The sequence below is a fragment of the Peromyscus eremicus genome, chromosome 20 (genome assembly GCF_949786415.1).
Source record: "Peromyscus eremicus chromosome 20, PerEre_H2_v1, whole genome shotgun sequence".
NCBI lineage: Eukaryota > Metazoa > Chordata > Mammalia > Rodentia > Cricetidae > Peromyscus > Peromyscus eremicus.
The window spans coordinates 41,769,535-41,782,474 of NC_081436.1; the positions used below are offsets into that span (position 1 = coordinate 41,769,535).

At 43.8% G+C, this 12,940-nt stretch overlaps 1 protein-coding gene across 1 annotated transcript in view; it reads left to right on the top strand.

Annotated features, from left to right (window-relative positions):
* The window catches only part of Washc5 (WASH complex subunit 5), a 51,683-nt gene that overhangs the window by 21,219 nt on the left and 17,524 nt on the right, over positions 1-12,940 (top strand). The window contains exons 11-18 of the mRNA XM_059247439.1: positions 3,504-3,633; positions 5,739-5,851; positions 7,838-8,004; positions 8,081-8,156; positions 8,900-9,010; positions 9,896-10,036; positions 10,766-10,846; positions 11,379-11,480. Coding sequence (XP_059103422.1) covers positions 3,504-3,633; positions 5,739-5,851; positions 7,838-8,004; positions 8,081-8,156; positions 8,900-9,010; positions 9,896-10,036; positions 10,766-10,846; positions 11,379-11,480 — 921 coding nt within the window. The remainder of the gene's footprint in view (positions 1-3,503; positions 3,634-5,738; positions 5,852-7,837; positions 8,005-8,080; positions 8,157-8,899; positions 9,011-9,895; positions 10,037-10,765; positions 10,847-11,378; positions 11,481-12,940) is intronic.

The window sequence follows — 12,940 nt, forward strand, 5'->3', positions numbered from 1 at the left end:
GGGCTAGGCCCTCCCCCATCAGTCACTAATTAAGAAAATGCCCTGCAGGCTTGCCTACAGCCTGATCTTAGGGATGCATTTTCTTAATTGAGGTTCCCTCCTTTTAGGTGACTTTAGCTTCTGTCGAGTTGACAGAAAACTGTCCAGTATACTGAGTAAGCTTGAGGGCTAGAATTCGGATCCCAAGAACCCACTCACATGCCAAGTAGATGTGGCAGCCCACCTGTAATAACAGCTTCCTGAGGCAAGATGGGATCCAAGAGCAAGCAGGCTAATAAGACTCGCCATACCTGCAAGCTCTTGATTTGATTGGCAGACCCTGCCTCAATGAATAAGATGAAAGAGTGACCAAGGAGGATTCTAACTGGGGCCTCCATGTACACATTGACCCACATAAATGCACAAATATGCATACACACGGACATGCACACTACACACGTGGAAAATGGGGGTGGTGGTGCTAAGATTTGTACTCTGAAGGAAAGGAACCGGAGACACAGACATCCTGGGAACAGAAGCCAGAGCTTCTGATGAGCTTGGAGAGGATCTGTCATAGTGGTAGACAAAGTAAGGGAACATGCTGGAAAACATTTCAGAGAGGTGAACAATTCAGCCCTGCTGTGCAAAACCATGTTTCAGTTAACGATCACATACACAACAGTGGTCCCTTAAGGATATATTATCTTGGGCTGTGTGTGGTGATGCATGCCGTTAACTCCAATCAGGGCAGGCCTGGGCTGTCTGACTTACCAAGTCGACATTTCTAGTGAAGAGTCAGTTCTCTTGACTCTGGAAGTGTGTGAGCAGCTGCTTGTGCCAGTTCACATGGAGAGGAAACAGGAGAGAGACCGAAGGGCGATGTCCAAGAAGAAAGAGCTGGGAAGACAAAAGCGGATGGGGCAGTGGTGGCCTGCACTGTGACATTGCAGCTTCCTCTTATTTCCTCTGATTCCTACGTCACGCTCCAGCTGACCTAGAACTCTTTCTCTGTCCTCCTGAGAAGTGCAGTAATTGGACCTGTATTTCCTTTGATCTTTGTGAAATGGTGAATTTCCTAACTTAGTGGCTGGGCATGCAGCACATGCTTCACAACCAAGTTCAGTCCTGAGAACCCAGGGTCAAGAGAGAGAACCAACTCCAGAAAGCTGCCCACATGTGCCATAGCACGTGTGCCCACGCTCACACGTACATCATCTCTGTCCACGTATACCATAACACGTGTGCGCACGCTCACACATACATCATCTCTGTCCACGTATACCATAACACGTGTGCCCATGCTCACACGTACATCATCTCTGTCCACTTGTACCATAGTACGTGTGCCCACACTCACACATACATCATCTCTGTCCACTTGTACCATAGCATGTGTGCCCACGCTCACACATAAATCATCTCTGTCTACATGTAACATAGCACGTGTGCCCATGCTCACACATACAATAAGTAAAATTTGGTTTAAACAAATGAATGCAACGGCCCTACTCCATCCCAAGTTCTGTCTTCAGATAGAAAACCTGACCCACTCAGCCTGTGTGGCTTTGCCCTGGTCATGACACTGGTTTATCCCAGGCACTCAGAACGACGGGGTAGATTCCATAAGTCTCAGTGTTCCTCATCCTTTTACATGTCATTTACTGGTCAAGTGTCCTCTCTGGATGACTAAGCCTCTTCCTCCACAGACCCCACAGTGTCACCTACCTTGATTCTCTCCCTGCAAATGGAGCCTCCTGAACTGTTCCCCTTTTCAGTTTCATTATGATGCTGATCAGTGCAGATTCTCTTAAGAGGAAGATTAGTATTCGTGTATATTTCTCTCATAAGAGGACAGTGTAAACATCCTGTACTTCTGTGTGATAAAGCATGTCCTTTGATTAGATATCAGTATGGTTTTTGTAGTTTTATTTCCAGGGGAGAGAAAAATAACCCCGAGTTACATTTTCTTCTCTGGCCAACTCTGCATAGGCTTACATTTCATGGAGAGAATTCATAAACAGAATCGCCATCTAATGTAGCAAGAAGGAACTTATGTCGGCCATTTAGTTCATTACCATGTCCTCTGGCAAGATAATACTCAATACTTCTGTGACTAAATTAGAATTATGGGAATGTTCTCTAGAAAAAGCCATAGAACAGTGGTCACAAATTTAATTATATACTCAAGTGCTGATTCCCAGGCCTATCCCCAAGACCTTCTGAATTGAATCTTCAGGGCTTGGGAAACTTTTCAAGCCCTCTGGGTTGTGCTTATGTGCAAGTAGCCTGGGACACCTGTCTGGCTTCCCCTTTCAGATTTTATAATGTAATAATGTTAATGGTCAATGGTAATTTCTTGTGTGTGTGTGTGTGTGTGTGTATATATACAAACTAATTTTTATAAATGTATGCTGTGTGTATGTGTGTTCTCACATGTAGGTGCATGTGTGTAAGGGGGTGCACACATATGGATGCCAGAGTTGATGTTGGGTGCCTTCTTAGGTCACTTGCAATTTATTTGTAGAGCATGGTTATCTTAGTTAGGGTTTCTATTGCTGTGAAGAGACACCATGACCACGGTAATTTTTTGTTTGTTTGTTTTTCGAGACAGGGTTTCTCTGTGTAACAGTCCTGGCTGTCCTGGATCTCGCTCTGTAGACCAGGCTGGCCTCAAACTCACGGAGATCTGCCTGCCTCTGCCTCCCAAGTGCTGGGATTAAAGGTGTACGCCACCACCACCCAGTGACCATGGCAGTTTTTATAAAGGAAAAACATTTAATTGAGGCTGGCTTACAGTTTCTCACGGTTAGTTCATTATTGTCATGGCAAGAAGCATGGCAGCATGCAGGCAGACACGGTACTGGAGAAGGAGCTGAGAGTTCTACATCTTCACCCTCCCCACTCCAACCCCCACACAGTTTCCCTGTGTAACAGCTCTGGCTGTCCTGGAAATCTCTTTGTAGACTAGGCTGGCATCGAACTCACAGAGATCCGCCTGCCTCTGCCTCCTGAGTGCTGGGACTAAAGATGTACACCACCACTGTCCAGCTGAGTTCTACATCTTGATTGACAGGCAACAGAAAGTAAGCTGTCCACCACAGTGGATATAGCTTGAGCGTAGGAGACCTCAAAGCCCGCCTCCTCAGTGACACACTTCTTCCAACAAGACCACACCTATTCTAACAAGGCCATGCCTCCTAATAGTGCCGTTCACTCTGGGGGCCATTTCCTATCAAACCACAATGTCTCTTACCAAACCTAGAACTCAGCAGTTTCAGCTAGTCTAGCTAGCTGATTTTTCCTGTGGGATCCCCTGTCTGCCTCCACACCTGCCTGCATTTTGTGTGAGTTCTGGGGATCTGAACTCTGGTCCTTCCTTGCACCACAAACACCTTATCCACTGAGCCACATCTCCAGCCCTCTATCGCGTATTTTTTTAAAGTAAATTGGGATTCATTGAGGATCTCTTTGTGAACTGTCTGATCGAGCTCTTCTCTTACGTAATAAGTCTGTCTTGTCCACAGATGTTCAAGCAAATGCTTTCAGAGAAACAATCCAAATGGGAGCACTACAAGAAGGAGGGCTCCGAGCGGATGACTGAGCTTGCTGATGTCTTTTCAGGGGTGAAACCACTAACCCGAGTGGAGAAAAATGGTAATTGCTGAAGAGGAGTTTGGGTGTGTTTAAGATACGTGTTTATATTATTAAAGCCTTAGAAGATGGCTGTTACTTCCTCTCTCTGCTGTCAGAAAATACTTGGCAAAACAAACTCAAGGAAGGGAGGGTTGATTTTGGCTCACAGTTTGAGAGCACAGCCCATCATGGCAGAGGAGGTGTGGAGGCAGGGGTGTGAGGCAGCTGCGTACATTGCATCTGAGGTCAGGAAGAGGGGAGGGGGAAGCGCTGGTGCTCAGCTCACTCCCGTTTTATTAAGTCTGAGATCTCAGCCAATGGCATGGTGCTGCCCACAGTCAGAGTGGGTTGTCCCTCCTCAGCTCATCTCTGGAAAGGCCCTCACAGACATGCCCAGGGATGTGTCTCCTACATCGTTCTAAACCCAGTCAAGTGGATGGCCAAGATTAACCATCACTCCAGCCAAGTTAAGGAGTCCTGGTCTCATCATTGTGTACTCTGTCCCTGATGGCAGGGCTCACAGCAATCTGCAGTTTACTCTACTGCTTCTAGCTTGTTCTCTCTTGGGCAACCACCAAATCTGCTCTAGACTTCATGCTTTGTAACTTGTCTTTAAAAAAATGAACCAGAGGTTCCCATAACTGGTTCATTGCTAGGGTTGAGAGACATAATTTACCCCACCCTAATATTAGATAAAACTCATGAGTGTATTTATTTGCAACTGGGGGAAGGAAATGAAGGCCAAAGAGCTCTTGTGATCTTGTAGAAGTACATGTCACCTGAGGTTTTAATAACTACTGACCTAGATCCTAAGATTATTATCTTCTAATCTTGGTAAGTTGTCTTAGTTAGGATTTCTTTTGCTTTAAAGAGATACCATGACCACGGCAACTCTTATAAAGGAAAACACTTAGTTAGGGTGGCTTACAGTTTCAGAGGTTTAGACCATTATCATCATGGTACGGTACGACATGGTGGCATGCAGGCAGACATGATGCTGGAGAAGGAGCTGAGATTCCTACATCTTCACCTGCAGGCAACAGGAAGTGGTCTGTCTCACTGGGTGTAGCTTGAGCGTAGGAGACCTCAAAGCCCACCCCCACAGTGACACACTTCCTCCATCAAGGCCACACCTCCCACTGGTGCCGCTCCCTTTGGGGCCATTTCCTTTCCGACCACCACAGTTGTTTTCCAGAGCACCTACCATGTAGTGATGGGAGGGGGGGCCGTGGGCTGTTCTTTAAAGGGAACAGCTCAGACTTTGCATTAATGATTATGATCCTGGTTCTTTTAGGAAATCTTACCTATAGAAAAACTGTAGCATCTTGTTATATTTTTTTAAGATAAGAACCTCATAAATTTTCACCCAGAGTTGGGAGAGTTGTCTGAGCAGTTAAGAGCACTTGCTGTTATTGTAGAGGACCCAGTCTTGGTTCCCAGCACCTCCATGGCAGCTCACAAGTGCCTATAACTCCAAAGGACCTAATGCCTTCTTCTGGCATCTGCAGGCAATGCACACATGTACATACATGTAGGCAAACACACATAAAATATAAATAAATGAATCTTTTTTACAAATCTCTCTTGAAAGACCACTCTGACCACTGGTCATCAGTACAAATGGCACCCCTTAAACTGTTCAAAATTCCACAACTCTCTGTTCTTATCTCGCAGTTCTGACATGTTGGTCTCCACCTTGCCCAGAAGTCTCTGCTCATGTCTGTCCTTCACCTTGATAGGTAGCCTTCATTTCTGACAACCCAAATCTTTATCCACTGTCACTTCTCCAGAAAACTCCTCAGTAACTCCATGTCCTGTCCAGCAGTCAGTACCCTTCTGACCCTTCCTATGCCCATGAGCACCTTAGCACTTACCTTTGCAGCGTAAGTATGTCCCTTTAATCCTTTAGTGGTCCGAGCCATAGACTGAGCTGTTCATACAGAAAAGTTAATCTGTTCTGCCCGGGTATGTGCCCTCTACATTGTTGGTGGTGGTGGTTGGAGAATTGGGAGTGATGTTAAGCACGTGGTAAAAGTAATGAGAACTACATTTGTAAAAGATGAATTAAATTCAAAGCTACAGGAATTCTGAGTTTCAGTATGTTTTCCTTGTTTCTGTATTAATAGAAAATCTTCAAGCTTGGTTCAGAGAGATCTCAAAACAAATACTGTCACTAAATTATGATGATTCTACTGCTGCAGGCAGAAAGACCGTGCAACTGATACAAGCTCTGGAGGAGGTAAGTGTTGTGGAATATTTGTTTAACTATGTAAAGATGTGTTGCATTTGTTTAACTATGTAAAGGTGTATTGAATTGTTTATGTTGTGAAATATTTGTTTAATGATGTAAAGATGTGTTGCTGTTTTACCTTATCTGCCTAATTGGTCTAATAAAAAGCCAATAGCAAGGGAGGCGGTATAGGTGGGACTTCCTGTCAGGGAGAGTAAGTAGGAGGAGGAATTGAAGCTGGGGGAAAAAGAAAGAAAAGAGATGCCAGGGAGTCTCCAGGGGCCAGACAGACGAACACAGAGAAAGCAGGAAAGTAGGACATACCGAATGAAAGAAAGGTAAAAAGCCCCGAGTCAAAATGTAGATGAATAGAAACAGGTTAAATTAAGTTAAAAGAGATATTGGGATAAGCCAAAACTAAGGCTAAACATTCATAATTGCTAGTAAGTCTCTGTGTTTTTATTTGGGAGCTGATTTGCGGCCCAAAGAAAATTCCAGCTATAGGTAAGAAAGTCTTTTTCAGCCACAGTGCTTGGGCTGGAGAGTTGGCTCAGCAGGTAGGAGGCTATGGTGCTCTTTCAGAGGACACAGGTTCCATTCCCAGCACCCGTGTCAGGCAACCTGTAACCACCTGTAACTCCAGCTCCAGGGAATCTGATACCCCTGGCCTCTGTGGGGACCTGCACTTATGTATGTGCTCACACATGGACACATACACACACATACACACATACACACACACACAATTAAAAATAATTTTTAAAATCTTGAAACTATGTCTTAGATCAGAAGTTACACCTTATAACCCACCTAATACTTTGCTCATAAGAATATATCTAAAAGGCTATTTCATCAGAAGCAACCCCTCTAGTGTTGTATTTGATATCCTAAAATTAGCTGATAACTGACTGATCAGCTGAGTTGAGCTGTAGCAACAATTGTGAATCTGAACTTGAATAAATATGTGGCTTTAGAAGCACAATTATGAAAATAATCTAGAACTATTGGGGAGATTGTTATAAGGTATAAAAACAAAAACAGAATTGTAGGCCTGTGTCTTCTTTTAGGTATGTAAAATGTTGTGTGCCTTTGGGAAAAAAATACTTGAAGTAAATATACAAAAAAATAAAAGCAGTTAGTTTCACAATGATAATATTCTTGTAAATAGTCTACTTTATTCTGAAATGTTTCATGTTTTTTATATACTCAAAAATGACTGTAAGTGGACTAGACTGTGACTCTAGCTTGCCATTTATTTGTCTGTTTATGTAGGTTTAAAATAAATAATCGGGTCAGACCACTACCTCAGACTCCATTATTTAAAACATCAGCTATACTCTATCCATTAGTATAGTTAATATTTTCCACTTGACAAACTTTCTTACAGATTATTTCTATTTCTTTGAGATTATTCTGATAGTCACTCTAAATAGCAACTTTATCTAACACCTCTAGTTAGCTCAGAGCATGTCATTCCAGAATAACTACAAATGAGTACTTGTTTGGGGATTTCCTAGTCTATAGCACCACTATAAACAGCTTTATAAGCCTCAATTTTTTTTTCCTTGCCGTATGTGTTTTGGCATATGGCCCAGGCCTCTTGAATGACACGTGAAAATGTGAGGACTTCGGGAAACCTCGAGAACACGGTGGTGCACTGTACCAGCACGGTGATTGTGCTGTGACTCACTGTGGGCTTAGTAGTGTGGGCATTCTCGGAAGAAGATGGCTTTCCAGGATGTGTGTATTTCTTCTAGAATGGAGGATGAGCATGCTGGCTTGTCAGGTTGTCTTTACACAGGATGGGAGCAGGGGAGAGTTTTCTAATCCTAGATACTCGTGTTCTCAGAACTTGCCTTAGAGATTTCTGAAGCTTAATTTGAAATGAAAAATTTGGTCAAGAAATTGTTGAGGAGTGGTGAACTTTCTTTGAAGTATTCAAGGAAAGGGTTGCACCAAAGAATTCTTTTCATGAAATGGACTTGTGTAACGCAGGTTCAGGAGTTTCACCAGTTGGAATCAAATCTGCAAGTCTGCCAGTTTCTCGCTGACACCCGCAAGTTTCTCCATCAAATGATCAGAACCATCAACATTAAGGAGGAAGTCCTGATCACAATGCAGATTGTCGGGGACCTTTCATTTGCCTGGCAGTTAATTGACAGGTAACATGGACACACTGATGTTTACCATTGATGAAGGCCACAAGTCCATCTGCTTACCATGTGTCCCTCTTTACAGTTTCACATCCATCATGCAAGAAAGCATAAGGGTAAACCCATCCATGGTTACCAAACTCAGAGCCACATTCCTAAAGGTAAGCAGGGAACGGCAAAGTCTATCCTCTGGCAGAGGAAAGAGTCTGCTTTTGCTCTACCGTCATTGGTCAGCATAGGATGCTATCCCCTTTGAGCTAAACCTTTATGAAGCGGTTCATAAACGTCTGTGAAAATGCTCTAGGTCCTGCAGTATCAAACATTCAGCCAAGGTTTAGTTCTTTATGTAAAAATGAACATCCATTTCATGAGTATGCAAATTTGCTCTCATCTTTAATATAAATGGTAAAGTAGTATGTACGTTTTAAAATAAATCAGTGGCTTATTATCAGTAAATGTTTGCTCTGTATGCCTGTGTTATGACCTGTGTCCTGGGGCCACATGACAGTTTCATGGGTGAAAAGGAGTCATGAATGCAAAGAGCGTCAGTGGAATAGCAGCTCTCCAGTCAGGGTGCATCAGAGTTACTTCCACAGCAGCTTCTCCACCTCATTGCTAAGTCAGTCTGTGGTGGGCCTGATAATTGACGTGTCTCCCAAGTTCCCAGCTGCTGCCGGTGGTCAGTGTGAGAAACACTACCACAGTTAATAGATGGCTGCGGGGTTGGTTGTTTTCTTTTGTTTTTCAATGTATTGTCGGAAACTGTTTGAGGCATTGATGAGGCTTGCTGCTTGTTTCCCTCTCTTGGGTGAAGCACCAATGCTGCATTGTAAGTTCCACTTCGGGAAAGAGTTTTCTAGGGCATTTATGAAGCAAGAGACAGATGTGCATTGTTTCCCTGCAGCTCGCCTCTGCCCTGGATCTTCCCCTGCTGCGGATTAATCAGGCAAACAGCCCTGACCTCCTCAGCGTGTCTCAGTATTACTCGGGAGAATTGGTGTCGTACGTGAGAAAGGTAGAAAGTCCCTCGCTGCATCCCGGTGACGTAATAAACAGCACGCTTCTGGTGTTTCATTTCCTCCAGGTTTCTTCCCAGAAATTTCCAATACCCAAAAAAGAACACGTTCTTGCTGCAGCTGTAGACATGCCAGTGTGATTTTATTTCTAAGGAAGTCACACTGGTTTTCACACACTCTCTGCCTCAGTGTGGTAGAAGCTGAGGAGCAGAGGTGGTGTCCATCGCTTCTTCATAATCAGAGCTGGCTGCTCAGTGGCAGAGCACAACTCACATTCCCTCACCAGAACCTAGTCCAAGTCTTCGTGAGAATGTTGGTCCTTGCTCCAATCCTTGTGACTGGTCAAGGACCCACCATGTCTGAATTCAGAGTCAGTCCATGTCACACATGGCTGAGAACTTCCTGATGTTACTGACATCATGAGCATTGGCCTTTTAAAATCTGTAACAGGAGCATGATAAATCATCCTGAGCACTTCTAGGATTAACTTCATGTTCTCTGGGCTGTTGACAGCAGGAAGAAGTGAGCTTGGGCTTCCTAGCAATTATTTATTTTGTTTTGTTTTTGTTTTGAGATAGCTTACTGTGTAGCACTGGCTGGCCTGGAATTTTCTATGTAGACCAGGATGGCCTTGAACTCACAAAAGGTTTTCCTGCCTATGCCTCCATGGCGCTTAGATTAAAGGCATACATCATATATCCAGTGCCTTTATTACAGTTTTAAAGATAGTTCTTTTAAATTTCTCAGCACCTCTCTTGATGAGCAAACTGCCATCCTACACACTGGTTGATATCCTTCTTGCTGTCGTCTTCATTATTTATCAGCTTAAAAAAAAAAATAGTACAGATACTCAATTGTATTTCTTTCTTATCTTTTCATCAAAGGTTTTGCAGATCATTCCAGAAAGCATGTTCACATCTCTTCTGAAGATCATAAAGCTTCAGACCCACGACATCATTGAAGTGCCTACCCGCCTGGACAAGGACAAGCTGAGGGACTATGCTCAGCTTGGCCCACGATACGAGGTGCCGCATTCCTTCGGCTTCTGTCTTTTGATGTTTCCAGCCCAAACCGTGAATCATCACAGGCCTGTGGCTCCTGGCACTTCCCAGGGACCAGCAGTCACTGGTGACCGTGTTCTCACACGCTCATCGACAACATGGTTTGCAGTCTTTAGTGTCCTCACACCGTGACTCTGGAGATGTTGCTAGTGTCCCTGAGAGCCTTTTCACCCATGGGTTCTCTAGAGATGGAGCTCTTTCTCTTGAACATTCTGGCACTGTCCTTGTTCTTCCTGTGCTACACAACCTTCTCTCATCCATGCTCCTCCTTTGTGTTTTTAATACTCAACTTAGGATTACATCTCAATAAACCCATCATAAGTTGAAAATATTGTAAGTGAAAATGCATGTACTACAATCAGGCAGCTGGGTAGTACAGCTCATCGTGAGGCCAGCCCTGAAGTTGAGACCTGAGAAACAGAACCCAGAGAAGGCAAGTGCCGTTGAAGGATGAAGAACTGCTGACAGGGACTGTCCCCAGCATATCTAACAGCAATCTTTCCTTGGACCACAGAGCCTCACTTCCATCCCCGGAGCATGCACACCGGTGTCCTTTACACAGCCACACAGCCATTTCCTGTAGCCTTTGCCCACTGCAGGATTATTGGCCAGTTGCTTAGCCTTGCATGGAATTGAAGGTCCTTTCCTGTAAAGTGCTTCATCTCCCTGTCTCCCCGCTTCTCTCTGTTAAAGGTTGCCAAGCTCACTCACGCCATCTCCATCTTTACCGAGGGCATCTTGATGATGAAAACAACCCTGGTGGGCATCATTAAGGTAACAGTCATGCTGCTGCTCGATGTGACCTGTGACTATTTGTTTGATTTTCTGGTAATTACGTGTGGAACAGGAAGGAATTTGGCTGTCTTGTTGTGCTGCTCAGAAACTGTTTTTCTCATTTGTTGATGGAGAGAGAGCATTATAATTCTGATCGTTCATGATTAAAGACAAGCATATGATATGAACTTGGAATTTCTTGTCACTCTCTCCTACTGGCTGTACACAAAGACACTTTACATACAATGAAATGATTAAAATGTGAAGCAATTAAAAATTGTCCGTATATGCCATCTTTGTAATATGTTGTAAAATTATCAGAAAACTTACTAAGATGAATAGAGTCCTGTGGAGATGACAGGATTAATAATTCAGTCCACCCCTAGAAAAATGAAGTAGGGGCAGAAATTTTGAACTCCAAACCTTTAGAAATAAGGTAGGAAAATGCTGCACTGCTCAGTCTCCTAGCCATCTGCTGTTTTTCCTGACTTGTTTTCTCTGACTGCATTGAATGCCTGTGATTTACACTTAGGTGGATCCCAAGCAGTTGCTGGAAGATGGAATAAGGAAAGAGCTAGTTAAGCGAGTTGCTTTCGCCCTCCACAGAGGATTGATATTCAACCCTCGGGCCAAGGTACAGTGCCCAGAATGGATCTGTCACTCAGCCCACAGTGTGCCCTGGAACACCTACCAAGATAGGCCCTTCTCTCTCCTGCATTTCCAGTATGCGATTTGTGGTGCCAACAACTGATAGGCTTTTTGACCCTTCTGTAATCCCACTCATAAGAAAATCCCCTGTAAAACCGATTCTCTCTCCCCCTGCAATCCTGTGTTTAAGAACTGAACTGATGATACTCATGACTCAGAGTTACTTATTGTCAAAGAACTTGTTTACCATAAAGCAAATAGAAACTATAAAGACGGTTTTTTTAAGTTTGCATTATCTATTTAAAAGTATGATAATTTTCCTCAAGGGAAAAATGAAACCCTGAAATTTTTACATAAGATATGTTTCACTGAAGGTAGAGTGGAGAGAGCATCTTGGCCCTTTTGGACAGAGGAATGGAAGAGGTAGGAAGCAACTGGTGGATGCTTCCTGCTTCTCTGATCATTCAGGCTCTTACCCCAATATTTGACTCCCAATTTTTTATTGATGAAGATTAATTAGATTAACACTTCATCTGGCATCCAACTTTTGGGGCATGAATTCATGAGATGGTCACTGCAAAGTGACACTCGCCGGAGTCACTGCCCCACTGGCTGGCTTTTCCATTCTTTCTCCAAGCCCTCTGAGTGAGTCTGGGACTTTCCTGTTGTAGCCTCTCTGTAACAGTCTCCAGCTGCCACCCAAACTCCACAGGACCCAAACTCCAGAGGCACCTGGGTTCCAGTGCCACTGCACTTACTGGTCCATGAGCCCATGACTGGCTGGCTCTGTCTTCAGGCAGCTCCCGCCACACATGCTTCTTCTGCATGGTCCCCTGTGCCTGTTTTTCAGACAGCTGGCTCCCTCTCCCCATGGGGTGCGGACTTCCCCTGGACTCCCTCCTCAGGCTGCTGCCACACTAGGTAGCCATCCGCCTTGACACCTGCTTGGGCTTTTATTGTTGCAACTGCCACACATTCTCAGCTCACAGCTGCAGCAGCAGCTGCCCTCAGCCAGGGGGTGCACCTTCTGTGTTCTCTGCCCAAAGCCAGCCTCACACTTCACCATCAGCAGCAGCAGATTTGATGAGACACCTAGGAATTCTTAAAGGGGAGGAATTAGTTTTTTAAAAAAGGGGAGGTTTTTTTTTTTCCCATGTTAAAAATAAGAAACAATATTACAATGGAGAGAGTTAGGTCTCTGTGTGATTCCACAATGGATGGTTTTAAAATGGACCAATTAAATGAGATAATTAACTTAGCTGTGATTTACATAATGTCAATTATAATCATGATCAGTTTGCTGATTCTTGTTTTATTCCTAAAAAAAGTTGGTTGATATCAGTGCCAAATATGAGAATTTGACTGATAAGATAAAAGCTTTAGAAAGACTTACTAGTAAAACTAAGAAAAATTTTACTGATAAGATAAAAGCCTTAGAAAGACTTA